This window comes from Rhinatrema bivittatum, chromosome 3 (assembly GCF_901001135.1).
Source record: "Rhinatrema bivittatum chromosome 3, aRhiBiv1.1, whole genome shotgun sequence".
Classification (NCBI taxonomy): Eukaryota; Metazoa; Chordata; class Amphibia; order Gymnophiona; family Rhinatrematidae; genus Rhinatrema; species Rhinatrema bivittatum.
Genome location: NC_042617.1, coordinates 264,995,141 through 265,022,757, shown reverse-complemented (window position 1 = coordinate 265,022,757; position 27,617 = coordinate 264,995,141). Strand labels below are relative to the sequence as shown.

The following is a 27,617-nucleotide window of genomic DNA, read 5'->3' as shown; positions in this document are numbered from 1 at the left end:
TTTTCCATTCCTTTCCAAATATTTCTTAACATTCTATTTGCTTATTTGACTGCCACTGCACTCTGAGCTGATGATTCCAAAGTACTGTCCACAAGAAATCCAAGGTCCTTTTCCAGGGATTGTGAATCTTAATACAGATCTCAGCTTTGTGTATCTGTATTTTGTATTATATTTTCTCTTACTGTTTTAACAACTTTGAATAATTTTGGGTCATCTGCAAATCTGATCATCTTACTCTTTGCTCATTTCCAGAACATTGATGAATATTGTTAAACAGCACATGTCCCACTACAGATCCCTGAAGCATTCCAATACTGACCCATTCTTCATTTATAAAACTGATCATTTAGTCCTATATACTGTTTCCTGTCTTTTAATCAGTCACCAATCCACAATAGGACACTTAGGGATGTACAGAAGAAAAAAATTAGTTTTAGTTCATGCATTCATTTCGTTGTGACACACATTTTTTCATTAGTTTCAAAATGAAAAAACAATATTTATTTGTTTTTCATTAAAATTGATGGGGGAAGCTTTGCAGTCTATTTTGGACTCCAGAATAGTGGTTTACTTATCAATTCTCATGAAACTTGTGGGAAGACATCATCAGAAGGGGGAAAGAATTCCAAGGTACTTAGGCTGTGGCAAAGTGGCACTAAAAGTGGCATAAATAGCCTAAAGAGTCCGCAAAGGGACAAAGGAGGTACCAGCATTGGAAGGAGTTCTCCAAAGCACCACGAGAGCAGCAATGAAGTAGCAAGAGGAAGAAGAACACCCAACGGTGTGAAAAGAGGACACCAGCAATAGTAACAAACACTTGAGATGGCATCACGAGAGGTATAGTGGTACCAAAAGTGGCATCAGCACCCTAATGCGCCATGAAGGGGAAACGAAGCAGAAAAGATGGCAGGACAAATTCCAGGGCACTGATAAAGGGACCAAGATATGAAAGAGTGATATTGAGATTTCAAAAGCTCATGGGAGGTGCACAGCAACCCCCCACCCCCACCCGACTGGCAAGAACACCTCAAGGTGTAAGACCTGGAGTATGCCAGGAAGGGAGAGTGGCAGTAAGAATGACCCCAGTGGTTGGGGTTGGAGCATGGCATGCTGAAGTGGAAGTGTTTGGTCCCTGAGCCGTGAGAGCAGCTGGAAGTCCCGAACACTGTCTCTTACACTGTGAAGGCGGCTGTGGGTCTCTGCAACTGGATGAAGGGCAGAGGACTCCTCTCAGGTGTTGTTCTATAATGAGGCAGAGTGAGGCAACCACCTCAGGCAGCAAGATTTTGAGGCAGCAAAAGAGACCCAAAACTTCACCCTGCATTTAGGCCAACACAGCAGCGATGGCAGGAAAACCCACAGTGCTGGCAGTACAGCGAGGTGACGTACTGGCGGGTTTCCCACTCCCAGCCAGCATATAGGAAGGTCCTGTACAGGAAGAAGAGGCCCTGCAGTGCCTCTGGTGTTTTCCCTGGAGCCAGAGGCAGAAGACGAGGCCCTGCAGTGCCATTGGCATTTACTCCAAGCTGACAGCAGATTAAAAAGCCCTGCAGTGCCACCAGTGTTTCTTCTTCCAAGCTGGCAGCAGATAGCCCCTGCATTGCCATTGGCATTTCCCCAGAGCCGGCGGCAGAAGAAGAGGCCTTGCTGTGCAGCCAACGGCTAAAGAATAGGTCCAAAATGTGTGTGAGAGTAAGAGACTGGCCCTGTGAGAGTGAGTGCCTGTGTGTGAGAGAGACTGTGTATGACAGGGTGTCTGGGTGCGTGTGTATGAGAGGGATGGGTATTGTATATGAGAGGGGGTATGTGTATAAGACTGTGTGTGTGTCTGTGTGTATGAGAGGGTGCCTGTGTGTGTATAAGTGGGCCTTTATATAATGTGTGTGTGTGTGTGTGTATGAGAGGGATGGATACTGTATATTTATTTATTTATTTTTAATTTTTATATACCGATTTTCTTGCATCAAATGCAAATCAAACCGGTTTACAATGAAACAGAATAAGCAGGAAATAAAATTCTTTAGTCTAATACATTGAACATCTATAACGAATTAATTGAAAACAAAGCAAAAAGCTAAACAACATTAATAAAGGTTAAATTTACAAATAAAACATAAATACAATTATTTTAAAAGTAGCAGAAAGGTTAGCACGAAGGGGAGCACAAAGGGGAAGGCCCCTTTGTCGCGCACCTTTGGCGCGCGACGCCTGGTGGACTGGCGTCGTTTACCGGCTCTAACGCTGAGCGTGGTGATGTCATAGTGGGCGGATCTCATTTTCCCTGAGTTCTTAATGTCTTCTTTGTTTCTCGGTGATTTTTCTTTTTTTTTGTATTTTTTATGAGAGGGATTGTTCTTCAAGGTGCCCGATGTTGGAGGGCAGCCCCTCAGCTTTACTGCCTGGTGGACTATATGAGAGGGGACATGCATTTGTGTATGAGAGGGTGTATGTGTGTGTGCATGTGTGTGTGTATGAGAGGGTGCATGTGTGTGTGTGTATAAGTGAGCATCTGTACATGTGTGTTTGAGAGGGTGAGTGTGTATAAGAGTGAGCGTGTGTGTGTGCGTATGTATAAAAGAGGGTATATGTGTGTGAGGGTGTCTGTGTGTGTGTATAAGTGGATCTCTGTATGTGTGTATGTGTGTGTGTGTCTGTTAAAGCCTGTGTGGGTATCTGTGAGAGAGAGTGCCTGTGTGTGTGTGCCTGTATGTATGTGTGTGAGAGGGTTTTAAATTTTATGCGCCCTTCTCTAATCCAAGACAATCTCAGGATTTCTGGAAATCTAAAGTTCCCAGGTATGGAGAGTGGGAGATTTGATGACAGTCTGTCTGTGTTCTACATGTGCGACTAAGGTCAGGTATTCTGCTAGCTAGCGTGTAGTTTCTGTGTAAGGATTTACAACAACCTGCTTTAATCTGTTTTCCTAATAGGAGGTTTAATGGTGTTTAGGGCCTGATGTAATATTTGCAGTATTGATTTTCATAGGTTGAGTGTTGGCAGTTATGATATGGAAGGCTTACTATATTGGAATTGTAGTTCAGTTTATTCCTGGCTTTCTGTGGGTCAAGTCCACAACCAGTGCAATTTACCATAGGCCTAATACCATATGGGATCCAGTAAACTGCCTTGATTACTATGAAAAAGGCAGTTTATTAATTCTATTAAACTACTATTATTGAAAGTCTTTTTTGCCATGCATGTAAATATAATATACATGTTGTTAAGTGATATTTTTACTTCAGAAGATTATGTATAGAAAAGGGACATTCAGATTACAATCTCCCTTTTTAGGTTGGGGAAGTGGTTAATAAATTTTAAAATAGAAAAAATTGCATAATTTTTAATTGTGTGGTGAGGGGAGGGAAGGGGAATGAAAGGCTGTAAGGCTCATCCAGGGCATCTAATACCCTTCCACCAACCCTCAGAGAGTGTGCCATACACACAGATTCCCATCATGCACCGATCACTCACATCCCTAAGGCCAGATGCTGGGGAAGGGTGGGAGACAGACAATAGGGAGTGGAGGAGTAACCTAGTAGTTAGAGAAGTGGGCTGTGAGCCAGGGTTTGAGTCCCACTGCTGCTCTTTGTGACCTTGAGCAAGTCACTTCTCTCTCCATTGCTTCTGGAACAGATTGTGAACCTTCTGGGAAAATGTAATCTGCTTTGAAATGGCTGAAAGGCAAAATATAAATCAAATAAATAAATAGGGTTCCCAAGAGTTTCTGCATAATTGCCTCCCTTCCTCAGCATTACAAATCACCGAAAGGACCAGACTCCCCCCCCCCCCCAATCTTCTTGGCAATTTCACCTTTACTGCATCATGGGGGAAAGGGGGCACCATTTCATCCCTTGCCTCAGGCAGCAGATTGCCGCCTCTAGCTCCCCTAGGTCCTTGACGAGAACCAGGCAAGTTCAACTCTGGCTACAGTCGTTCTTACATGCAATGCTCCAGGACACTGGATTTCGTCTAGCAGCTTAGTTGCAGGGCAAGGAGTGATGACTTGGATGGCTTCTTGTTGGTGTGGATGGAATCTTCTTAATCCAGCCTCAAGCCCCTTTTCCAAGATAATTTTAAGAGTTAGGATATGCATATTTAGTGGCTTTATGCATATGAAAACAGGGACATGAGTCAAATTCTGATTGGTTTCTCCTTCACTTTGACTGCTGGACACCCCCCCCCCCAGCTTGGCCCCCCTCTAAAGAGGGTTATCCTTCTGCCACATGGCAGAGATTTGTCTTGAATCTGATAAGGCTCCTCTCAGGATTGGAAGCTATGTTGCCAAATACTTTTGAGCTTTGCTGAAGCCTCAGATCAGTCTCTCCTCACATGCACACTGATCTGCATTGTTTTAGATCTTCTCTGCTGGTTGAGAGAAGATATTACTCTTTAAGAGAGGCCTGGTTAAACAGTATGTGCTGCAAAGCAGATAAGCAGTCATGTGCTGCAGTTTGTCATAAGTTCCTCATCTCTGTATTTCTCCTCTGAAATATAGGCTGTGTCTCTTTTGTGAAGTCATAATTCATTTTGCTGCATGGATGGTAGTGAAACTTAGGGATTTTTTATTTCTTCAAATCCCCAGAAGTTGTGGTTGGAGCAAGGCAGGCTGATGCATAATATGTTAAACTACTATGGTGGATATTGGGGTAAATGAAGAAGAGGAACTCAGTGGAGACATGCCCCAGTGGTGATAAAAGTGTTTGGGGCAAAGCAGGCAGATGAACCCAGCAGAGTCATGCCCCAGTTGTGGTAATTGGGGAAAAGCAGACAATGGAGTCATACCCCTGAGGTGGTGGTTGGAGAATGGAGGTCAGTGGAGTCTAATTTCTGCTAGCTTTTTACAGTCTGTATCCTCAGCCTGGCAATGCAGGTGGTAGTATACTTTCACCACTGTACTCTTCCCCATCATACTTGGAAATCCTATCCATAAGGCAATGCTTTTCAAGCTGTGGGTCATGAAAGCAAATGGGGTTATAAAACTTTCATCTGAGGTCACAAGTGCCTCAAACAATAGCACTTTCAAGGCACCAGCAGCAGGTTCAATAGTAGTAGAAGCTAGATTGGGCCTGTGAGTCAGCAAGCTTTCATAGGCCCTGCAGCAAACCCAGCCTCATATGAATTTCTGTGGTAACAGGAAGCCCTGCGTGAAGAGGGATTAGAGTCAAGGCAGGGTAGTGCTCTGACTTACATTACTAATGTTGCTGTCACTTACAGATCACTGTCGAGCTCAGGAACAGCCATGAGGGGAGGGGAGTGTTGAGTGTGCACCGACCAGTGGAAATTGCCACTGCTCCTCTCTCCTGTCATCATCCTGTTCTCTCTTTCTACCAGTTGTCATCCACTATTGGCCTGGGGTCGAAAGGAAAAAGTTACCGCTGACCCTGGCTTAGGGATGTTTGGAGGAAGGGCTGCTTGATGGAAGCAATCAGGTACAGGAGGGGTTTGACAGCTGGATTAGAAAACAGGAGATTTTAGAAGGGGAATCAGCAGGAGAGGGCATGAAGGAGGGTATAGAGAGGATTGACTGTGGCAGGGTGAGAGGAGGAATGACAGAAAATCAACTGGAGAATATAAGAGAGGAGCTGGGGAATGTGAGAAAAGGGTCAGAGAGAAGGAGCAGAGGCTGGGAGGGGATAGGGGATGAGAGTAAGGAGGGAATGTGATCTTCCAAGCGATTCTCTGTCAAGAGGATCGCTTGGAAGATTGTAAGAGGAGCTTGGGGGTGAGAGGGGATTTGCTTGGAGGATGCAAAAATGGGTAGAGATGTGAATCGTAACCGGAATCGGTTCCAATTCTGGTTCCGATTCACATCATTAGTTTTTTTTCGTGCGGCCCGATCGCAGTTTTGTTTATCGGCTGCGCCCAAGCCGATAAACAAAAAACCCACCCCGACCCTTTAAAACTGATCCCTTAGCTTCCCCTACCCTCCCGAACACCCCCCCCCCAAAACCTTTTACAAGTACCTGGTGGTCCAGTGGAAGTCCCGGGAGCGATCTCCCGCTCTCGAGCCGTCGGCTGCCACTAATAAAAATGGCGCCGATGGCCCTTTGCCCTTACCATGTGACAGGGTATCCGTGCCATTGGCTGGCCCCGTCACATGGTAGGAGCACTGGATGGCCCAGCCGTCCATTACTCCTACCATGTGACAGGGCCAGCCAATGGCACGGATACCCTGTCACATGGTAAGGGCAAAGGGCCATCGGCGCCATTTTGATTAGTGGCAGCCGACGGCCCGAGAGTGGGAGATTGCTCCCGGGACTCCAACTGGACCACCAGATACTTGTAAAACGTTTGGGGGGGGGGGGGTTGGGAGGGTGGGGGAAGCTAAGGGAACAGTTTTCAAGGGTTGGGTGGGTTTAGGGATTGTTTTGGTGTGCCGTTTTTCCCGCCCTTCCCCAAAACGATAAGAGAACCCCACGAACAATTCCGTGGAGTTTTCCTATCGGTTTCGGGGAGCCCCCGATTTCTGATGACTTTGAAAATATCGTACGATATTTTCAATCGTCAGCACGATTCTCATCCCTAAAAATGGGTAGAGGGGTGAGAAGATAGGCTGGGGAGGTGGGAAGAACTGGGAGATGTAAGAGGGAATCAGTTGAAAGGGAGATGATTAAGTGAGGGTTTGGAGGTAGAGAAAAAAGATCGGCTGGAAAAGATGGTGGTTGAGAAAGAGGATCAGCTGGAATGCAGGGAGGGTAAGAAACAATGGAATGATTATTTGAGTGTTCCCCTGCTAATTTGTTTTAGTTCTCATTTTCAAGTATTAAAACAGGGTCACAATGGCTAAATGTTAGGGAAACCCTTCCATAAGGATTCTAGATTGCAATTTGTTTCCTGCAGAACTTTTATCCTGCTTGACTCTATGCCATCCTTAGCATATAGGGCCACCCCTCCACCAATTTAATCTGCCCTGTCACGTCAATATAATTTGAACCCTGCAATCAGTGTCCCGTTGGTTATCCTCCTTCCACCAGGTCTCTGAGCTGATTATTATGTCTATAATTTAGTATAATACAGACAGATTTCTGATATTCACATACAGACATTTTAAAGTATGCTTTTATTTGTATTTCTATTTTATTTGTAATCACAGTCTGTTTAATAGCAACAGATACAGGTATTTTGGAGAAATTCCGTATGTATGTTCTCCATTTGGGCTACTTCACTCTTTACCACAGGCTCTTTATTGGGATATTCTAATTTTCCCGTTTTGCTAGTATCCTTTAAAAAATACCTCTCTCTGAACCACACGCTTCTGAGGGACTATTAACTTTCCTCCATGATCAAGTTTAAAAGCTGCTCTATCTGCTGTTTTGGCTGTAACTGTTATTCTATGTAGATTTCCCCAGTGTGTTTCATTTCCATCCTCTCATCACTACAGATCCTCTGTGCTTATCCCATGCTCTGTTTTTGTTTTTTTTAGCTTCAACAGTCACATTGAAGTAAGATGGAAATAGAGAAGTAAAAGACAAATGCACGAAGTGCAGTTGTTATGAGATCTGGAGGACCCTACAAAGTCATCAACAAAGCTAGAAGGGCCCATGTTTTCCCTTACCCCCCCCCCCCCCCATCCCAGTTTAGTAGGTCAATCAAGAAAACTTGATTAACTCCCAGCAGCATTTGTTGCCACCCTCCCCATGCTCTCCCTGGAAAATTTCAGGAAAGGATTCCATATCTCTGGAACATTCTGGTATTGGTCTCTCACTTCAAAAGTCATCAGTTCCATTGAAAATACTTTCCATATTATCTGGATCCACAGTGTAATTGACATTTTTTTGCAGCAAGTTCTAGGATTGGGCTAAAGTCCGCTTTGCATCAACCAAATGAATGGATCACCAGACGTGTCATTCCCCTATGAGAGAGAGAGTGATTCCTGGAGACGGTACACCCAGCAAAATCAATGCTGGGTCTCATGGAAGTAAAACTAAAGTAGTATCATGAAACCAGAAGATCACGTCCTTCCAATAAATTGAAATATGGGGCCAAGTCCATCACATGTGAAACAAGGAGCTCACCGGCCCACAACCTTTCCAGCAGCTGTCTGACGCACAGAATCCCATCCTATGTAGTCTGACAGGCATATGGTACCAAAAATACAATATTTTGTAACCATTCTCCCGAACTGTCATACGTAAAATGTTACCTTGGAAGAGTCTCCAATTTATGCTATCTTACTCATCACCACAAAGATGTTTCTCCAAGTCTCTTGCCCACAGCGCTTTATACACTTCAAGAAGGCTGGGCAATTTATCAAGTAACATCATATAAATTTTAGAAATTAAACCTTTGTTACAAGTCCTCGCGAAAGAAATAGTTCATAAGGCTTGAGCTTCCTCCCATAGCTGTCTTTCCCTGTCTGTGAGGTAAGAATACCATGTAGCTGAAAATACCGTACCTAAAAATTGGAACCACATCCCCTTCCACTTTATCATGTTATTGCTGAAGAGAGAGAAATTCCCCTCATGAAACAATTGTCCTGTAAATTTAATGTCACTATTGAACAGATCTAAAGTTATCTACCTAATTTAGCCTTATAGATTTGAAAATCAGCTAATTTAACCAGATAACTCCTCCCCGGAACATATCTTTTTTTTTTATCTGTCTAAATTATAACCTCTTAGATGGATAACTTGTGAATTAGCCATCTAAATAGCTTTGAATATTGACCTCCTTGCTTTCTAATATCCTCAGTTTGGAAATATTTTAATTCCCAAAAAATCTATTTAATTTTCTAAAAAAAAAGATGTGATGATAATTCACTTAAATATTGTAGATCATTTCACTAAAATGTAGAACTTGTTAATTTGACTTCCAAATTTTTGGATCCAATATATTTTTAGACTTTCATAGCCCAACTTTTAATTGGGCACGAGCTGCAAGATGAAGTTGGATTTATATACTGAAAGCAAGTCAAGGCGGGGTATAAATACTACAACAATCTGTTATGATGGTATGTGTGTGGACCCTTGGCCCAAGATGCGAGTTGATACAGCCCGTGGGGAGGTGCCCCACAGGTCCACACCGTCAGGAGGCAAGGTGTTGGAGTAGCGAAAAGCTCTGGTCACAGTAGTGGGGAGATCCCCAGAGGCCAGGAGGTGAGCCCCCATAGGATAGCAGACTATAGACAGTACTTGGAGAGTCTGAAGAGAGAGGGTGCCAGGCAGACCGCGGAACGGTGGGCGCAGGAATAACCGTGCAGGAGATTATCTGATAGGACAGCCCCGAGGGGCACAGCTGCAGCGTAGTGGGCGTAGACAGGAGAGTGTAGGCTAACCCACAAGGCGGGGAAGCCAGAGCCTGATTCCAGCAGCTCACGTAGACAGGTACCCAGAGATTGGAGGAGAACCAGCTGAGCAGTAGAGAAGCAGGCCCGTAGAGCGGGACAGCTGGCAATGGTAGTATATCCTGAAGCAGGCCCCGAGGAGCGGGGGAGCTCAAGGTAGTCTCTGAAATGGTAAGCGTAGCCCGAGGAGTGGGAGAGCGCAGACAGTCTTGAATAGCACAGGTGCAACCCTGAGGAGCGGGGAAGGCCAGCAGAGGACTCACTAGTCACTGCAGTAGTTCCAAGGGATACCCGAGTGGTAGAGCTGGTAGCTGGATAGGACCCAAGAGGTGTGGTGCCAGCCCGAGGAGCAGGGTAGGCCAGGGGAGCAGGTCCCCGTAGGAGTGCACACTGACCCCCGAGGAGCGGGTGCCAGACAGGGTCCAGGATGCAGGCAGGAAGCGGTGTCACAGGAACAAGAGGCAGGCTTAGGACTCATATGGAACTTGTTGCCAAGGCGGCTTGCTGAGGGCGAAGATGGAGCTTAAGTACAGGAGTCCGATGACATCATCAAACGGGGACGCCCCTGAGGTTCCTGCCGAAGTGGCTTCAAAGGCGGGACTTGTGATGCGCGCACATGCCTAGTAGGGCCCGACATCGGAGTAGGAAGTAGTGGCGTCCATGCCTCCGCGAGGAGGCCCGAGGAAGGCGGTGATGCAGGCAGGCCCACGCAGTGAGCAGACCTGGGAAGGGCAGGAGTGTAGAGAGTTTGCAACTGCCAGGCATAACACAATCTTGCTATATTCTTCGCTGACAAAATCAGCCATATCTAAGCAGAACTAGATGCCACCACCAAAGGAGACCCACTCCCCAGGCAAAACAACTATACCTTTGGAGCTCCCCCCCACCCCCGCTCTTTCCAGTCCCTTTGCATCAGAGATCTAGATTCCATACTCGAGCAACTCAATCTAGAACTTGCACAAAAGAGCCCTGCCCTTCCTGACCCATCAAGCCAAATCTGGACTGCTCACCTGCCTCCAACTAATCATCAGTTCCTCGCTATGAAAGGGCCTTTTACCAAAATACCTAATAACACCTTGAAGAAGCCTAATCTGGACTCCAATATCTTGAAGAACTGCGGCCCAGTCTTCATCAACCTACCTTTCCTCAGCAAGATCATCAAGAAAGCAGTCCACCTACTACTAAGAGTTTTTCTGCAAGCCACAAACAACCTGGATCATTTCCAATCTGGGTTTTGACTTCATCACAGCACAGAGACTGCTCTAATCAATGTAACTGACGAACTATGTCTCTGCTTAGTCCAAAACCAGGCAGCCCTCTAGATAAAAATGTAGGGGTTCATTTACTAAGCTGCAGGATTTTCCCTGGAGGGAAAGATATTGTGGGATTTACTAAACTGCAGTAGCAAGAACCGAAGCTTAGCAAATCCCATGGTATTTTCTTCTGTGGTAAAATACTACAGGGAAAAATACTGCAAGCTAGTAGCCCCAAAGAATGCCTCACAATGGTGGCCCCACAGCCTGGGACAGCATCATCTTAAAGGACCCTAGTGGCCAAAATAACCTCCCTTCCAATATTGCCCAAACTCCCCTTCAGATTCCATGTCACCTCTCCCCCCCTCTGCCGCCCCATGTAGTGACAAAAGTAAGAAAAAAAAAAAGTGTTAAGCAAAAGGAAGGATTTGGAAGCAGCCCCTTCCCCTCCCCTTACACCTTTGTTTAAATCCTCAGAGCTTGCCCCTACCTTAGGCCCACCCTACACTAGCTTGCAATAGACTACCACGCCATTTTCAAAATCTTGCTACTAGCTTTGAAAGTCCTCAAAGGCTGAGCACCTTCCTATTTCCCCTTCCAGCCACTGTGCTCAGCTCACAACACCAAGCCAGCCTAGCTGTACCAGCTCCAAAGAAATCAGACTCTCCAACAGCAGGTAAAGAACTTTCTCAGGATCCATCCCCATCCTCTGGAAAACCCTGCCAACTCAACTTCAAATTTACCCCATACCTCCCAACATTCAGGAAATAACTGAAAACCTGGCTATTTGAAATGGCCTTCTGCCCCAACCAGGCCATGAATATCTAACCAGAGGGCTCGAAGAAAGCGTGACTAGGGTGTGACAGAAAATGAGCCCAGCAAATGGCCCAGAAAGGCACCCGGCGGGTCTGTTTACTGATAAGAGGAGAGGAGAATGTGCTGCATGGTGGCCTGCCTGGTTGGACCACCTAGGTTGTCATTGAGGCAGTAATACAGGCCTTGAGCAACCACCAGGAGGGGACGCAGTGAGAGCTAATGGCACCTCCCAGGGGCTGAGATAGGCTTAGTCAGGCTCAAGCACCCTAATTAGATTTCCTTGTTAGTTATCTAATAAACAGCTGTGGCATTTATAACCCAAAGCAATGTCTTGATTCCTTTGTGTGTTACATGCCTTTGTATGGGAGGGCAGTCAGCCAGTATCACACCTGCTCAGTTATGAAAAATTCTTATGAAGAGGCACTTAAGTATGCAATATTTTCCAAGTTTGTAATTACAGGTTTTGAGCAAGTTTTGCTCTCACCATATTTCTATCAGTTTCTATTTGAAAACCAATTACATAACTAACAGGAACTAATAACCCAGCAAATACCTACATCTCAAAAAGAATGTATTAAAAGTCTTACCCAAAACACTTTAGAGGAGCTAAAAGATCATTGCAAACCTGAGCCAAGCAGCAGAAAATAGGCACATTTTGTGTTATCAAAGCAGCCTACATTTTTTTCTACCAAACGTGCAGAGCTAATGAAATATTAATATATTATTATTATTATTATTATTATATAAAGTAGAGGTGTCAAATCAATGTATGTTGCTTAACAGTGAATAACTGGCTTTCACTGGAGTGTTGACTGCAGTGGAACCCATGAAAAAACTAATGCTAGAGTCAACATTTTCTTCACAAACCAAGCATTCTTGCGAACCATGCAAGCCTTCCAACCAGAATGATTGGTGGCAGCAGGAATAACATTTTTATCTTGACTATCACCAAGATCGAAAGTTAATTAAATTGGGGAAATTGGAGCATACATAAGGCAAAAAAAAAAAAAAGCATACAGCATATCACAGGATTTAAGAAAAGTCAATTGCTTATTGAATTGAAGGTGCTCCCCTTACTACTATGTTTAATATAGTTTGATTTCATGCATGGCTGTTGCACATAAGCATTGCACACAATAATACTGTACATTTGTATTCACTGAACAGTTCCAATTTTCATTAGGTTTTGCTATTTGGCAAACGAGATTTTAATGTGCTTAACGGTTTTAACAGTTAAAACAGTTATTCATTTAAGAAAGCTGTAGCATACTTGCTCCTCAGTATGGTCATTTTTATTCCTAGATGGCACGCTCCGATTAATTACAATACACAGTGCTGGCAGTAATGGGGAGCTGAATTCCAAAGCCATTGTGAGACACATTAACTGTCTCTCGCTAAGCATTTAGACTAAATATTAAAGCTGATGGTTATTGTCAGCAGTCAACTGTCGACTCCTACATACAAACAGTAAAAAGCAAAGGAGAACATCAGTGTAGCTTGTCTGCTGCCATGAGAACATGAATCCTAACAGACAAGGGTAACATTCCCATGCTGAAAATTTGTCCAGAGCCCTTTCTTGACATGGAGGGTAGCTCAACTGCCTTGCAATGCAGTTTGTTACACTCGCTTTTCATTGTGGTTCCAAACTTTGAATTCTAGGTTCAAAAAAGATGTATTTATCATAGTTCAGATTTACCTTCATGATGCCCTGCCAGCTCCCCCAAAAAGGAAAGCTGCATGACTCAAACATCTGGGGGTACAGGTTTCCTTAACTGTAAAATTACCTCTCTCGTCTCCCTCCCATACTTAATCAGAATCTTTGCTCCGGACCTTAGCTGACATGTGAATTAATATACATGAGGTGAGAAATGTGTCAAGGGATTCTTTTTTTTTTTTTTTTTTCAATAAAACAAAATGCAGCATTTTTCTTCTGAGCTAGGCCATTGGTTATTAGCTTACTTTATGTATGCATATTTTCTTGCCTACAAACGAGTTGAAAGGCATTCTATTTAGTTTGAAACATATTTACTTGAAGGACTATGAAACTCAAACAGAGCAAGTTTCTTTTCAAGTTTCATATGATGAAAGACTATACTGTAGTTCTGTATCATTCTTGTCTATTGGAAAAAAGTTTTCTTAATCAGTGTTTACCCTAATTTCTAGGCCAACTTTCATATTTAAATGAGGTTATCCATAATTTTTAAGGAGATGCCAGAACATTTGCAATAGATGCACAAATTCTAAGTGTGTGATGCTCCCTGTAGATGACCCAGACCACCTGCTGCTAATGCTCAGAAGTGAAGCATAATTAGGGACATAATTTTCAGCCAGATGGCAGAATTGTGGCACTGGTAAGGCTTAAAAGTTGAATAGAAAATGCAAATCTTAATAAAAGTTATTTCATGGACATCATGACTATACTGAATTGTGCAAACAGAAATACAAATATTATGATGCATTTCCTCCTGAATCATTGTGATGTCAATGCAAGTGAATAATACATTTCTACTGAAAACCATATTAATTGAATATTCAGTAAACTAGCACTGTAGTGATTTCAAGTGTGAATACAAAACACATTTTAATGTTCATATTAGCTATTTTGATACTCTGGAAAGACCATTAATGTTTCAATTTTATAAAGGATTTATATCAACTGTCCCAAGTGCCATGCCATCTGCAAACTTGGCTAGAAGTAGAGAAATCCTAGATTCCTTCCAAACGGATTTCCTCAAGCACATATTCACAGAACTCTTGAGGGAGGGTGCAACACTGGATCAGGTGCTTAAAAATGCAGATAGTGTTTCTAATGTTTGGGTAGGTAGTCTGCTGAAGGCCAGATAATTATCAAAATATGTGGTTTAATAGAAGAGCCACAGCAGAAAGGAGTCCATGCAAAAGTCGAAGTCCTAGACTTCAGGAGTACGGACTTCGTTAAAATGGGAGAGTACCTTAATGAGGGGCTGCTAGGGTGGAAAATTCTTTGTGAAGCAGAACGACAGTGGGCTAAACTCAAAGGGGATATAGTAAGATTAACAAATCTTCATATCTGGAAAGTAAAGAAAAGCAAGGAGAAAAAAAAAAAGAGACCAGAATGACTCCCCAAAGAACTGGCTAAAAAGTAAGAACAAAAACATCAGTATTCAAAAAGACAAAGGATTTCAGAAAAACATATCTGAGAGAAGTCAGAAAAGCAAATGTGAGAGCAGAAAAAAAGGAAAAAAAACAAAAAAAAACTAAGAGGGTAAGAACATAACAACAAGACGTTGTCATACTGGGTCAGACCGAGTGTCCATCAAGCCCAGCATTCTATTTATAACAGTGGCCAATCCAGGATACAAATTCCTGGCAAATACCCAAATGGTAATGAAATCCCAAGCTACTAATGCCAGTAACAAACAGTGGCTATTCTCTAAGGCAATTCGAATAATAGTAGTTTATTGAACATCTCCAGGACCTTGTCCAAACCTTTATTAAACCCAGCTATGCTAACTGCCTTAATCACATCATCCAGCAATGAATGCTAGAGCTTAATTGTGCACTGAGTGAAAAATAATTTTCTACAATTTGTTTTAAATGTCTACTTGCTAACTTCATGGAGTGCCCCTTAGTCCTTGTATAATCTGAAAGCAAACATAATCAATTCACATTTACTCATTCTAGTCCTCTCATGATTTTATAGACTTCTATCATATCCCCCCCTCAGCCGTCTTTTCTCCAAGCTGAACAGCCCTAACCCTCTTTAGCCTTTCCTCACAGAGGAGCTGTTCCATCCCTTTATCATTTTGGTCACCATTCTCTGAGCTTTTTATTTATTTATTTATTTATGTATTTAACATTTTTATATACCGAAATTCATGTAGCAAAGTTACATATCAATTCGGTTTACATTATAACATTAAACAGGCATGACCGAATGCAATTACATCGAACAGGTGGATAAACTTGGATCAAGTAAACTGGGGATTAAAGAACAAAGAATACAATAAAGAATGAGCTTCTCGGAAGGACCTGGCTAAAAATAAAAATAAAGGAGTCACGGTACAAGGTGCACATATTTGGAAAGCTTGAGCGGAAAATTATTGGTATGGATAGAAAGCTTGTTCGAATAGCCAAGTTTTGGGTCTCTTTTTAAAGGCGATAGGGCAAGGTTCTTTCCGGAGATCTGGTGGTAGAGAGTTCCATAGCTGCTGTGGATAGAGTATGTTTATTTAATGAGGTTTTGATGGTTGGGGCGAGGAGAGTATCCCTATAGGCTGTTCTCACCGGTCTGGAGGGTATATGTGGCTGAAGAGGGATATTGAGTTCCAGTGGAATGAGCTTGTGTATAGATTTGTGTATGATTGTTAGTACTTTGTAAGAGATTCTAAACTTGATTGGGAGCCAGTGTAGGTTTTTCAAAATGGGGGTAATATGATTTCTTTTGTTAGACTTAGTCAGAATCCTGGCTGCAGTGTTTTGAAGCATTTGTAATGGTTTTATGGTGTTGGTTGGGATGTCAAAAATAGTCAATTTTTTAAAAGATGATTGCTTGTTGTGCTAGAAAAAGATGTGCTTTTTATAGCACAACTCTATCTTTTTTGAGATGTGATAACCAAAACTGCACACTGTACTCAAAATACAGAGGAACTATGACATTCTCCATTTTATTCACCATTCTTTCCCTAATAATTCCTAACATTCAATTTTTTGACTGCTGCAGCACACTGAGCTGATGATTTCAATGTTTGTCCAGTCCACTATGAAGCAAAGATCTTTTTCCTGGGTGGAAACTCCTAATATGGAACCTAACTACAATGTGGGTTATTTTCGCCTACATGCATCACTTTGCACTTGTCCACATTAAATCCCATTTGCCAGTCTTGCAAGATGTTCCTACAATTTATCTCAATCCACTTGTGATTTAACAACTCTAAATAATTTTGTGTTATCTACAAATTTGATCACCTCACTAATTGTTCTCCTTTCTAGATCATTTCTAAATATATTAAAAAGTACTGGGCCAAGTACAGATCCCTTAGGCACTCCACTGTTTACCTTTCTCCATTGAGAAAACTCAATATTTAATCCTACTCTCTGTTTCTGATCTTTTAGCTAGTTTACAAGCCATAAAAGGACAGTGCCTCTTATTCCATGACTTTAATTTTCTTAGGAGTACCTCATGGGGAACTTTATCAAAAGCCTTCTGAAAATCTAGATACACAGACTTACCTTTATCCAGGTTTATTAATCCCTTCAAAAAATATAGCAGATTCATGAAGCAAGACTTCCCCTGGGTAAATCCAAACTGGCTATGTCCCATTAAACCACGTGGTTTTGATTTTTACAATAGTTTCCATGACTTTTCCTGGCACTGAAGTCAGACTCACCGGTCTATAGTTTCCTGGATCACCCTTGGAACCCTTTTTAAATGTCAGGGATACATTGGCCACCCTCTAGTCTTCAAGTACAATGGACAATTTTAATGATAGTTTATAAATTACTAGTAATAGATCTAAAATTTCTTTTTTTTAGTTCTTTCAAAGCCATGGGGTGAATACCATCTGGTCCAGGTGACTTGCTACACATCGGTTTGTCAATCTGACCTACTACATCTTCCAGGTTCGCCGTGATTTGATTCAATTCATTTGAAGATCACCCTTGAAAGCAGTTTCTGGAAGGGGTATCACTCCAACATCCTCATAAGTATACACTAAAACAAAGAATTTGTTTAGTCTTTCCATGATGACCATATCTTCCCTAAATGCCCCTTCAACCCTTCAATCATCTAATGGTCCAATGGTTTCCTGCTTCAGATATATTTTTTTAAAAATTTTATTATGACGTTTTGCCTCTATGACCAGCTACTTTTTAAATTCTCTTAGCCTGTCTTATCAATGTTTTACATTTAACTTGTCAATGTTTATGCTTTTTTCTATTTTCTTCAGATGGATCTTCCATTTTTTGAATGAAGTTCTTTTGGCTAAAATAGCTTCTTTCACCTCACCTTTTAACACTGAGAGGAGAGGATCACCTTGCTGGTGGCTGAAAGGAATCAGTAAGTTTTTGCTTGGGACATTGTCTTTTTTAAAAGTATTGGGGCAAAGTTAACTATTTAGGAATATTATTTAGTGTGTTTGTGTCTTTAATAATCAGAAAGGCAGTGAATAAACAAGTTAGACTGTATTTTTAAATAGTCAGTCAATAAGGTAGCTAGTAAGCAGTAGGTAGTGTGTTTATTTTTAAAAGTCTGCAGAACTAGGAGCAGTGTATACCTAAGTAAAAAGGTTGAATAGTTCAGCTCAGTTACTCACCTTGGAAAGGTATTGAGGTAGTGTGATTGGGTTTGAATAGGGACCAACATTTGTTAATCAAGAGAGCAGTGAGTCACTCTGGCTCACTGCTCTCTTGGGAAATACAAACAGTCTAACTGAAGTTAGACTGTTTGTATTTCCCAACCCTCCCACCCCTCGCCCACCCACCCCTAGCTCATCCCTTAATTAATAGGCAGGTGCCACTTTCACAAAAAAAAAAAAAAAATCAACAAAAACTTTATTGAGAATTCGATCAGACCCCAGTAGGCCACTACCAGACACATAGTGAATTCACTAATACATTTAAAGAACGTTAGACACATTCCTACTCCCATAGCAACCTAAAACTTAACTAGGAACTGATCAAAATTGAGATGAAGGCAGCAGTCCAGCAGCAAGAGGGGGGCTTCCCAGTCTTTTGCATAGAGTGTCACATGTATGATTTTTTACCCACCGGTGAGAAGTTGTACATGTGCATGCGATGCAAAGAGATCCTGGCTCTCAGAGAACGAGTCTGATCTCTGGAGGCTAGAGTGGCAGTCCTGGAGGAGCTGAGGCAGACAGAGAGGTATATAGATGAGACCTTCAGGGACATAGTAGTCAAGTCCCAACTTCAGACTGGAACCCTGGTGCTGCCTTGAAGGAAGAAGATCTCATGATGGGAGAGCACCAACCAGGTGCAGCAGGAAAGGATCCTGTAGCAAGGACCTGCTCTCCAGGTGATGCATTGTCCTTTCGCACTGAGGATATCTCCCCAAGGCCTACTGCCCAGGAGGGAAGGGTTAGGTCGGCCGTCATAGTTGGTGATTTGATTATTAGGAATGTATATAGCTGGGTGGCTGGTGGGCGTGAGGATCGCCTAGTAACATGCCTACCTGGTGCGAAGGTGACGGACCTCACGCGTCACTTAGATAGGATTTTAGACAGTGCTGGGGAGGAGCCGGCTGTCGTGGTACATGTGGGCACCAACGACATAGGAAAATGTGGGAGGGAGGTTCTGGAAGCTAAATTTTGGCTCTTAGGTAGAAAGCTTAAATCCAGTACCTCCAGGGTAGCATTCTCTGAAATGCTCCCTGTTCCACGCGCAGGTCACCAGAAGCAGGCAGAGCTCCGGAGTCTCAATGCGTGGATGAGACAATGGTGCAAGGAAGAGGGATTCAGTTTTGTTAGGAACAGGGAAACCTTTTGGGGAAGGGGGAGTCTCTTCCGAAGGGATGGGCTCCACCTTAACCAGGGTGGAACCAGACTGCTGGCACTAACCTTTAAAAAGGAGATAGAGCAGCTTTTAAACTAGAACAAAGGGGAAAGCCGACAGTCGCTCAACAGTGCAAGGTTCGGAGAGAGGTATCTTCAAAGGATACTAATGATGCATTAGAATTAGGGCATCCCGAGAGTGAGGTTCCAATAATTAGAAAAATAGTCCAAGTGCCTGTAACTAAAAACTCACCTGAGCTAAAAAATTCTAACTTATCCCTATCAATTAAAAAGCAGAATGAAAATACTAACAAAAAAACAAACTTTGATATGTTTGTATGCTAATGCCAGAAGATTAAGAAGTAAGATGGGAGAATTAGAATGTATAGCAGTGAATGATGACAGACTTAATTGGCATCTCAGAGACATGGTGGAAAGAGGATAACCAATGGGACAGTGCTATAACGGGTTACAAATTATATTGCAATGACAGAGAGGAGCACCCGGGAGGACGTGTGGCGCTTTATGTCCGGGATGGCATAGAGTCCAACAGGATAAACATCCTGCATGAGACTAAATACAAAATTGAATCTTTATGGGTAGAAATCCCTTGTGTGTCGGGGAAGACTATAGTGATAGGGGTATACTACCATCCACCTGGTCAGGATGGTGAGACGGACAGTGAAATGCTAAGAGAAATTAGGGAAGCTAACCAAATTGGTAGTGCAGTAATAATGGGAAACTTCAATTACCCCAATATTGACTGGGTAAATGTATCATCGGGACACGCTAGAGAGATAACATTCCTGGATGAAATAAATGATAGCTTTATGGAGCAATTGGTTCAGGAACTGACGAGAGAGGGAGCAATTTTAGATCTAATTCTCGGTGGAGCACAGGACTTGGTGAGAGAGGTAACGGTGGTGGGGCCGCTTGGCAATAGTGATCATAATATGATCAAATTTGATTTAATGACTGGAAGAGGAACAGTGTGCAAATCCAAGGCTCTCGTGCTAAACTTTCAAAAGGGAAACTTTGATAAAATGAGAAAAATTGTTAGAAAAAAAATGAAAGGAGCAGCTACATAAGTAAAAAATGTCCAAGAGGCGTGGTCATTGTTAAAAAATACCATTCTAGAAGCACAGTCTAGATATATTCCACACATTAAGAAAGGTGGAAAGAAGGCAAAATGATTACCGGCATGGTTAAAAGGGGAGGTGAAAGAAGCTATTTTAGCCAAAAGATCTTCATTCAAAAATTGGAAGAAGGATCCAACAGAAGAAAATAGGATAAAGCATAAACGTTGGCAAGTTAAATGTAAGACATTGATAAGACAGGGTAAGAGAGAATTTGAAAAGAAGTTGGCTGTAGAGGCAAAAACTCACAGTAAAAACTTTTTAAAATATATCCGAAGCAGAAAGCCTGTGAGGGAGTCAGTTGGACCATTAGATGATCGAGGGGTTAAAGGGGCACTTAGAGAAGATAAGGCCATCGCGGAAAGATTAAATGATTTCTTTGCTTTGGTGTTTACTGAAGAGGATGTTGGGGAGGTACCCGTAATAGAGAAGGTTTTCATGGGTAATGATTCAGATGGACTGAATCAAATCACGGTGAACTTAGAAGATGTGGTAGGCCTGATTGACAAACTGAAGAGTAGTAAATCACCTGGACAGGATGGTATACACCCCAGAGTTCTGAAGGAACTAAAAAATGAAATTTCAGACCTATTAGTAAAAATTTGTAACCTATCATTAAAATCATCCATTGTACCTGAAGACTGGAGGATAGCAAATGTAACCCCAATATTTAAAAAGGGCTCCAGGGGCAATCCGGGAAACTACAGACCGGTTAGCCTGACTTCAGTGCCAGGAAAAATAGTGGAAAGTGTTCTAAACATCAAAATCACAGAACATATAGAAAGACATGGTTTAATGGAACAAAGTCAGCATGGCTTTACCCAGGGCAAGTCTTGCCTCACAAATCTGCTTCACTTTTTTGAAGGAGTTAATAAACATGTGGATAAAGGTGAACCGGTAGATGTAGTATACTTGGATTTTCAGAATGCGTTTGACAAAGTTCCTCATGAGAGGCTTCTAGGAAAAGTAAAAAGTCATGGGATAGGTGGCGATGTCCTTTCGTGGATTGCAAACTGGCTAAAAGACAGGAAACAGAGAGTAGGATAAAAATGAACAATTTTCTCAGTGGAAGGGAGTGGAGTGCCTCAGGGATCTGTATTGGGACCCTTACTTTTCAATATATTTATAAATGATCTGGAAAGAAATACGACGAGTGAGATAATCAAATTTGCAGATGACACAAAATTGTTCAGAGTAGTTAAATCACAAGCAGATTGTGATAAATTGTAGGAAGACCTTGTGAGACTGGAAAATTGGGCATCCAAATGGCAGATGAAATTTAATGTGGATAAGTGTAAGGTAATGCATATAGGGAAAAATAACCCATGCTATAAATACACAATGTTGGGTTCCATATTAGGTGGTACAACCAAGAAAGAGATCTAGGCGTCATAGTGGATAACACATTGAAATCGTCGGTTCAGTGCACTGTGGCAGTCAAAAAAGCAAACAGAATGTTGGGAATTATTAGAAAGGGAATGGTGAATAAAATGGAAAATGTCATAGTGCCTCTGTATCGCTCCATGGTGAGACCGCACCTTGAATACTGTGTACAATTCTGGTCGCCGCATCTCAAAAAAGATATAATTGCGATGGAGAAGGTACAGAAAAGGGCTACCAAAATGATAAAGGGAATGGAACAGCTCCCCTATGAGGAAAGACTAAAGAGGTTAGGGCTGTTCAGCTTAGAGAAGAGACGACTGAGGGGGGATATGATAGAGGTGTTTAAAATCATGAGCGGTCTAGAACTGGTAGATGTGAATCGGTTATTTACTCTTTCGGATAGTAGAAAGACTAGGGGGCACTCCATGAAGTTAGCATGGGGCACATTTAAAACTAATCGGAGAAAGTTCTTTTTTACTCTGGAATTTGTTGCCAGAGGATGTGGTTAGTGCAGTTAGTATAGCTGTGTTTAAAAAAGGATTGGATAAGTTCTTGGAGGAGAAATCCATTACCTGCTATTAAGTTCACTTAGAGAATAGCCACTGCCATTAGCAATGGTAACATGGAATAGACTTAGTTTTTGGGTACTTGCCAGGTTCTTATGGCCTGGATTGGCCATTGTTGGAAACAGGATGCTGGGCTTGATGACCCTTGGTCTGACCCAGTATGGCATTTTCTTATGTTCTTTCACCTTTGTAAATGTGAGAAATACATTTGGACTGCGTTCCTAAAATGGTATTTTTAAACAATGTCCATGCCTGTTATACACTCTTAACTTTTGTAGCTGCCCATTTCAGTTGTTTCTTATTTTCCTCATTTTATCAAAATCTCCCCTTTGAAGGATTAATGCTAGAGCTGTAGATTTACTACTTATCCCTCTTCGTCATTAAGTCAAATTTGATCATATGATCCCTATTGCTAAGTGGTCCCACCACTGTTACATCTCATATCAAATCGTGAATTCCACTAAGAATTAGATCTAAAATGGCTTCCTCTGTTGTTGGTTCCTGAAGCAATTGCTCCATGAAGCAATCACCTTATTCCATTCAGGAATTTTATCTCTCTAATATGTCCTGGTACATTTAGCCAGTTAATATTGGAGAAATTGAAATCTTCCATTATTACTGTTCTGCCAAATTTGTTAGGCTCCCTAAGTTCTCTTAGCATTTCTTTGTCTGTCTGACCATTTTGACCAGCTGGACGGTAGTATACCCCTATATTTATTATCTTCCCCAACACACATAGGATCTCTGCCCATAAAGTTTCTACTGTGCATTTAGTCTCCTGCAAGATCTTTAGCCTGTTAGCCTCTATGCTATCCCAAACATAAAGTGTCACCCTTCCCACCAATTGATCCACTCTATCACTATGATATAATTTGTACCATGGTATAGCACTGTCCCATTGATTATCCTCTTTCCACCAGGTCTCAGTGGTGCCAATTATATCTACCTCTTGATTCAGAGCTATATATTCTAACTCTCCCATCTTAGACTTCTGGCATTAGCATACAGACATTTCAAAGTGTGTTTTTTGTTTGTATTATCAACCTGCTTTTCAATTAATAGGGGTTAATTTGGAATCTTTTAACTCAGGTGGTTCTTTATTTATAGGCACATGGACTCATTTTGCTTTTATTGGAACCTCTCTATTGGGATTCCCTAACTCTCCTGTTTCATTAGTATCTTTCAAAGACACTTCCGTCTCAACTATGCACTGCTGAGTGACCGTCAGCATTCCCCCTTGTTCTAAGAGCTGCTCTATCTACTTATTAAAGGTTAGTGCCAGCAGCCTGGTTCCACCCTGATTAAGGTGGAGTCCGGTCTTTCAGAAAAGACTCCTCCGACCTTTAAAGGCTGCCTAGTTCCAGTAAAGTAAAAAGACTTTTCAGGTATGTCAGTGAAAGCAGGAAGTGTGAAGATGGGATTGTCAAAACAGAGGGGAGGAGGATGAGTTAAAAAAAATGGAAATGCCAGATAAATACTTTTCTTCAATATTCACTGAAGAAGGGATTGGAGAAAGACTACCAATTATTGGCAGGAATAGAGTCCACACCATTTAGGAAATAAATGGTTTGTGTGTGTGTAACCCCTGGTTGGGGTACATAAAATGATAGAAGAGGTTTCCCTATTGATTAAGGATCATCTCTTCCAAATGTATTGGGTGAGTTTTCAGGTTTGGTCATGTAGATGGTGAAGTGGACCTGTAGAGAGACAGCATGGGTACCAAATAACCTCTCTGACCAAACAGAGAGAATTCCCTTCAGCTCCCCTCCATGAAGTCTGATCCCATGCCTTACCCTAGTGCTGGCTCAATAAGAGTAGAAGACACCATGTTTCAAACTTCCAGCATTTAGCTTTATTTCTGGATGAACCAGCCAGCAACTATTTACATGGATGAGAAGCAGGTTACAGTGTTACTCACTGAATACATCAGAATTTCATGGGCTTTCACAGTCATAATCATATACATCAGAAATGATCTCTGGAACATAATAATTACATTCCTCCACCTCCATCTACTTTCCCCACATAAGTACTTTTCCTTGGATCAACCATAAGAGTTAATCTGAACTCTGTTTAAGGAATGGGATTCACTTTTTAGCATACCCATATTAAAATTCACATCTAAAGGGGATGTATTGCAACTCCTGTTTACATGATCTGCTCATATTCCTCTGGTCTTCAATCTTTCATCTGAATTCTTCACCACCTTCCTCTCATGCAGCTTTCCTGGATTACTGCGCTCAAAGGACACTCTGGGGCACTCTTCAGCTCAGACTCAGCCCTACTCTCTTTCCTGGCCTACTTCCTCAGGAGACATAAACTTCTATTTTTTTCACTGCCTGGTTAGTTCCTTGGGAGGAGAAAGAAACCTCCCCTTCTTCACAGCCTTGGGACTCTCTCCTTGAGGGGAAGAGCCTCTATAGGATTCTACTCACTCTTTAGGGGTCCCTGGGACTACCAGCTCATAGGCTGGCTACTCCAGTTGGTCACATGTTTGGAGGTCCTTATTACCCACTGTACTTCTGGAAGGGCAGGAGTAGAAAAGGGCAAAATCCACCAAAACATATTTAAGGGAACAAGCACGCCATTTCCCCATAATCACATTATCAGACTAAACTACAATTCTTACACATCTAAAAATGCCATCCAATGGTCTTTAGCAGTACTACAACAGATTTATTAAACATTTTCCAAACATGTCAAACAGTTTGTCATGTTTGGAAAATGAGAGGCTTCTAAGTAAACTAAAAAATCATGGGATAGGAGGCGATGTCCTTTTGTGGCTTGCCAGTTCGTTAAAAGACAAAAAACAGAGTATAGGATTAAATGATCTGTTTTCGCAGTGGAAAAAAGTAAACAGTGGAGTGCCTCATGGAACTGTACTTGGACCAATGCTTTTTAATATATTTATAAATGATCTGGAAAGGGGTACCATAAGTGAGATGATAAAATTTGCAGATGACACAAAAGTATTCAGAGTAGTTAAATCACAAGTGGATTGGGATAAATTGCAAGAGGACTTTGCGAGACTGGAAGATTGGGCATCCATATGACAGATGAAATATAATGTGGACAAGTACAAGGTGATGCACATAGGGAAAAATATCCCATGCTGTAGTTACACAATGTTAGGTTCTATATTAGGAGTTATCACCCAGGAAAAGGATCTGGATATCATAGTTGATATTAGGGATGTGAATCGTTTTTTGACGATTTAAAACAATCGTCAGATATATTTTAAATCGTCAAAAATTGTTAGAGCCGTGATACAATAACAATTCCCCCGATTTATTGTCAAAAAATCGTAAATCAGGGGAGGGGGAGGGCGGGAAAACCGGCACCCTAAAACCCACCCGACCCTTTAAAATAAATCCCCCACCCTCCCGAAGCCCCCCAAAATGTTTAAAATTACCTGGGGTCCAGTGGGGGGGTCCCGGCGCGATCTCCCGCTCTCGGGCCACGGCTGCGTTAAAAGAAATGGCGCCGGTGGCCCTTTGCCCTTACCATATGACAGGGCAAAGGTAGCGCCGGCGCCATTTTGGTTCCTGTCACCCGACGTCACGAGTGCAGGAGATCTTTAGTCTTTAGCAGTCACGTCACAAGTGCAGGAGATCACTCCCGGACCCCTGCTGGACCCCCAGGGACTTTTGGCCAGCTTGGGGGGGCCTCCTGACCCCACAAGACTTGCCAAAAGTCCAGCGGGGGTCCAGGAGCGACCTCCTGCACGCGGGCTGTATTGCCAATATTCAAAATGGCGCCGGCACTACTTTTGCCCTCACTATGTCAGTGAGGGCAAAAGTCACTATGTCACTATGTCAATGAGGGCAAAAGTAGCGCCAGCGCCATTTTGAATACCAAAACTCACGAAAGAATGAGAAAAGGTGGAAGACAAAAGGGGAGAGATAAGATCCCTGCAGAAGGAATGTCTTTGACTCTGACAACTATTTAACTTTTCAGTTAGGCAAGTTAATGTTCTGTATTAGATAGGTATGGTCCCTTGTGGAGTGCTTATTTTCTTCGGAATATTTTATGATTTCCTTGAATAGTGATTTGAATCCCCAGTAATTTTGAGGACTTAGGATAATAAGATATGTTTTTCCCTCCTTTATTTCTTTTTTTTTTTTTTGTTATTTTATTTAGATTGCCACATGTTTATTTTGTTTGGTGGATTCTTGAAAATTGTATTGGAAAATGCATAAATTAAAAATAAAAAAGGGGAGAGAGAGAAAGAGGTTATAGAATAAATGCATAACACTCTATGGGGTGTAATGAACCAATGTTTCATCTTGAATGAATGCCATAATGCATAGGGAATTTACTATGAAATAGAAATAAAGCATGGACTGACACTGATAGAGGCATGCACTGAATATCATGTTTCTCTATTCCTCCCATCTGTTTGGCACATTATGGCCTAGTCCTGATTGGGCCAAAAAACACCAAGCTATCATCACTTGCCTCTTTCTGTCCTATATATGAGTTTGGGTATTTTCTAAAAATCATGTGCATCTGTAATGGAATGCATCTGTAATGGAATACACTTTAAGCCCTCCAAGGCAGAGAAATACCTACTGTACCTAAATGTAACTCTACTTGAGCTACCAATGAAAATGTGTGAGCTAAATCCCAATTAAATAAATAATAATTAAAAAGCAGGATTAACCCAACAAATACAGCCCTGAATATGCATTTACCTGTAGGTAGCTTCTTTCTCACTGCTGTATGTAGCTCGTATAAGAAGTCTGTTTATGCTTGCCAGGACAGTCATGAAATCCTTTTTGCTGACTGGATAGTTGGTACCATGCAGGGTGAATAATTCCGGACTTAGAACAACCGTTTCAATATGTTCCTCAAATGGCTGTAGGTTAATCCCCTCCTGTGTAGTGCTAATCTTCAAGCCATTACCCTGTAAAGAAATGGTGAAAGACAACAAGAAATCAAAGATATAACCAAAGTACAGAATGCTGTAAAACTCAAGCTGTTACACTATTCAAGCAATAGGTAAGGTATTAGCCTCTAATCCTAGGTAATAGGAAAGCAAGCACAGAAACCATAGGATCTCTGTTATAAACTGGCACCAAAATCACAGCAGTGGTTAAAAAAGCAAATAAAATACTAAGTATGATAAGGAAAGGAATGTAAAATAAAATGGAAAGTATAGTGCCACTGTATTATTTTATGATGTGACCACACCTTGAGTATTGCATGCAGGCCTGGTCACCACATCTCAAAAAAGACATAGCGGAACTAGAAAAGGTACAGAGAAGGGCAACCAAAATGATAAAGGGAATGGAATGGCTCCTCTATGAGTAAAGAGGTTAGGTCTCTTCAGCCTGGAGAAGAGATGGCTGAGAGGAGATATGATAGAGATCTATAAAATCTTGGGCAGGGGTGGAACAGGATAATAGGGAATAGTTATTTACTCTTTCAAATAGTACTAGGGCAAGGGTACATGCCATGAAATTAATAGGTAGCACATTTAAAGCAAAACAGAGAAACAGTTGCCATTTAAATTAGTAACTGTGCAGAAAGACCCACAGGGGAGATATATACTGCTAGTGATACGTGTATGGTCAAACACTGGTCCTTTGTAATATCTATGCACCTTCTAACTATACTCCTGAATTTTATAGAATTGTGCAACGTTTATTGATTCCTTATGTGGAGGATGCGGTAATTTTGGGTGGCGACTT

At 41.9% G+C, this 27,617-nt stretch overlaps 1 protein-coding gene across 1 annotated transcript in view; it reads right to left on the bottom strand.

Annotated features, from left to right (window-relative positions):
• Positions 1–27,617, bottom strand: part of LAMA2 (laminin subunit alpha 2) — a 1,492,466-nt gene that overhangs the window by 694,451 nt on the left and 770,398 nt on the right. Inside the window, 1 exon segment of the mRNA XM_029596813.1 lies at positions 26,619–26,830. Coding sequence (XP_029452673.1) covers positions 26,619–26,830 — 212 coding nt within the window.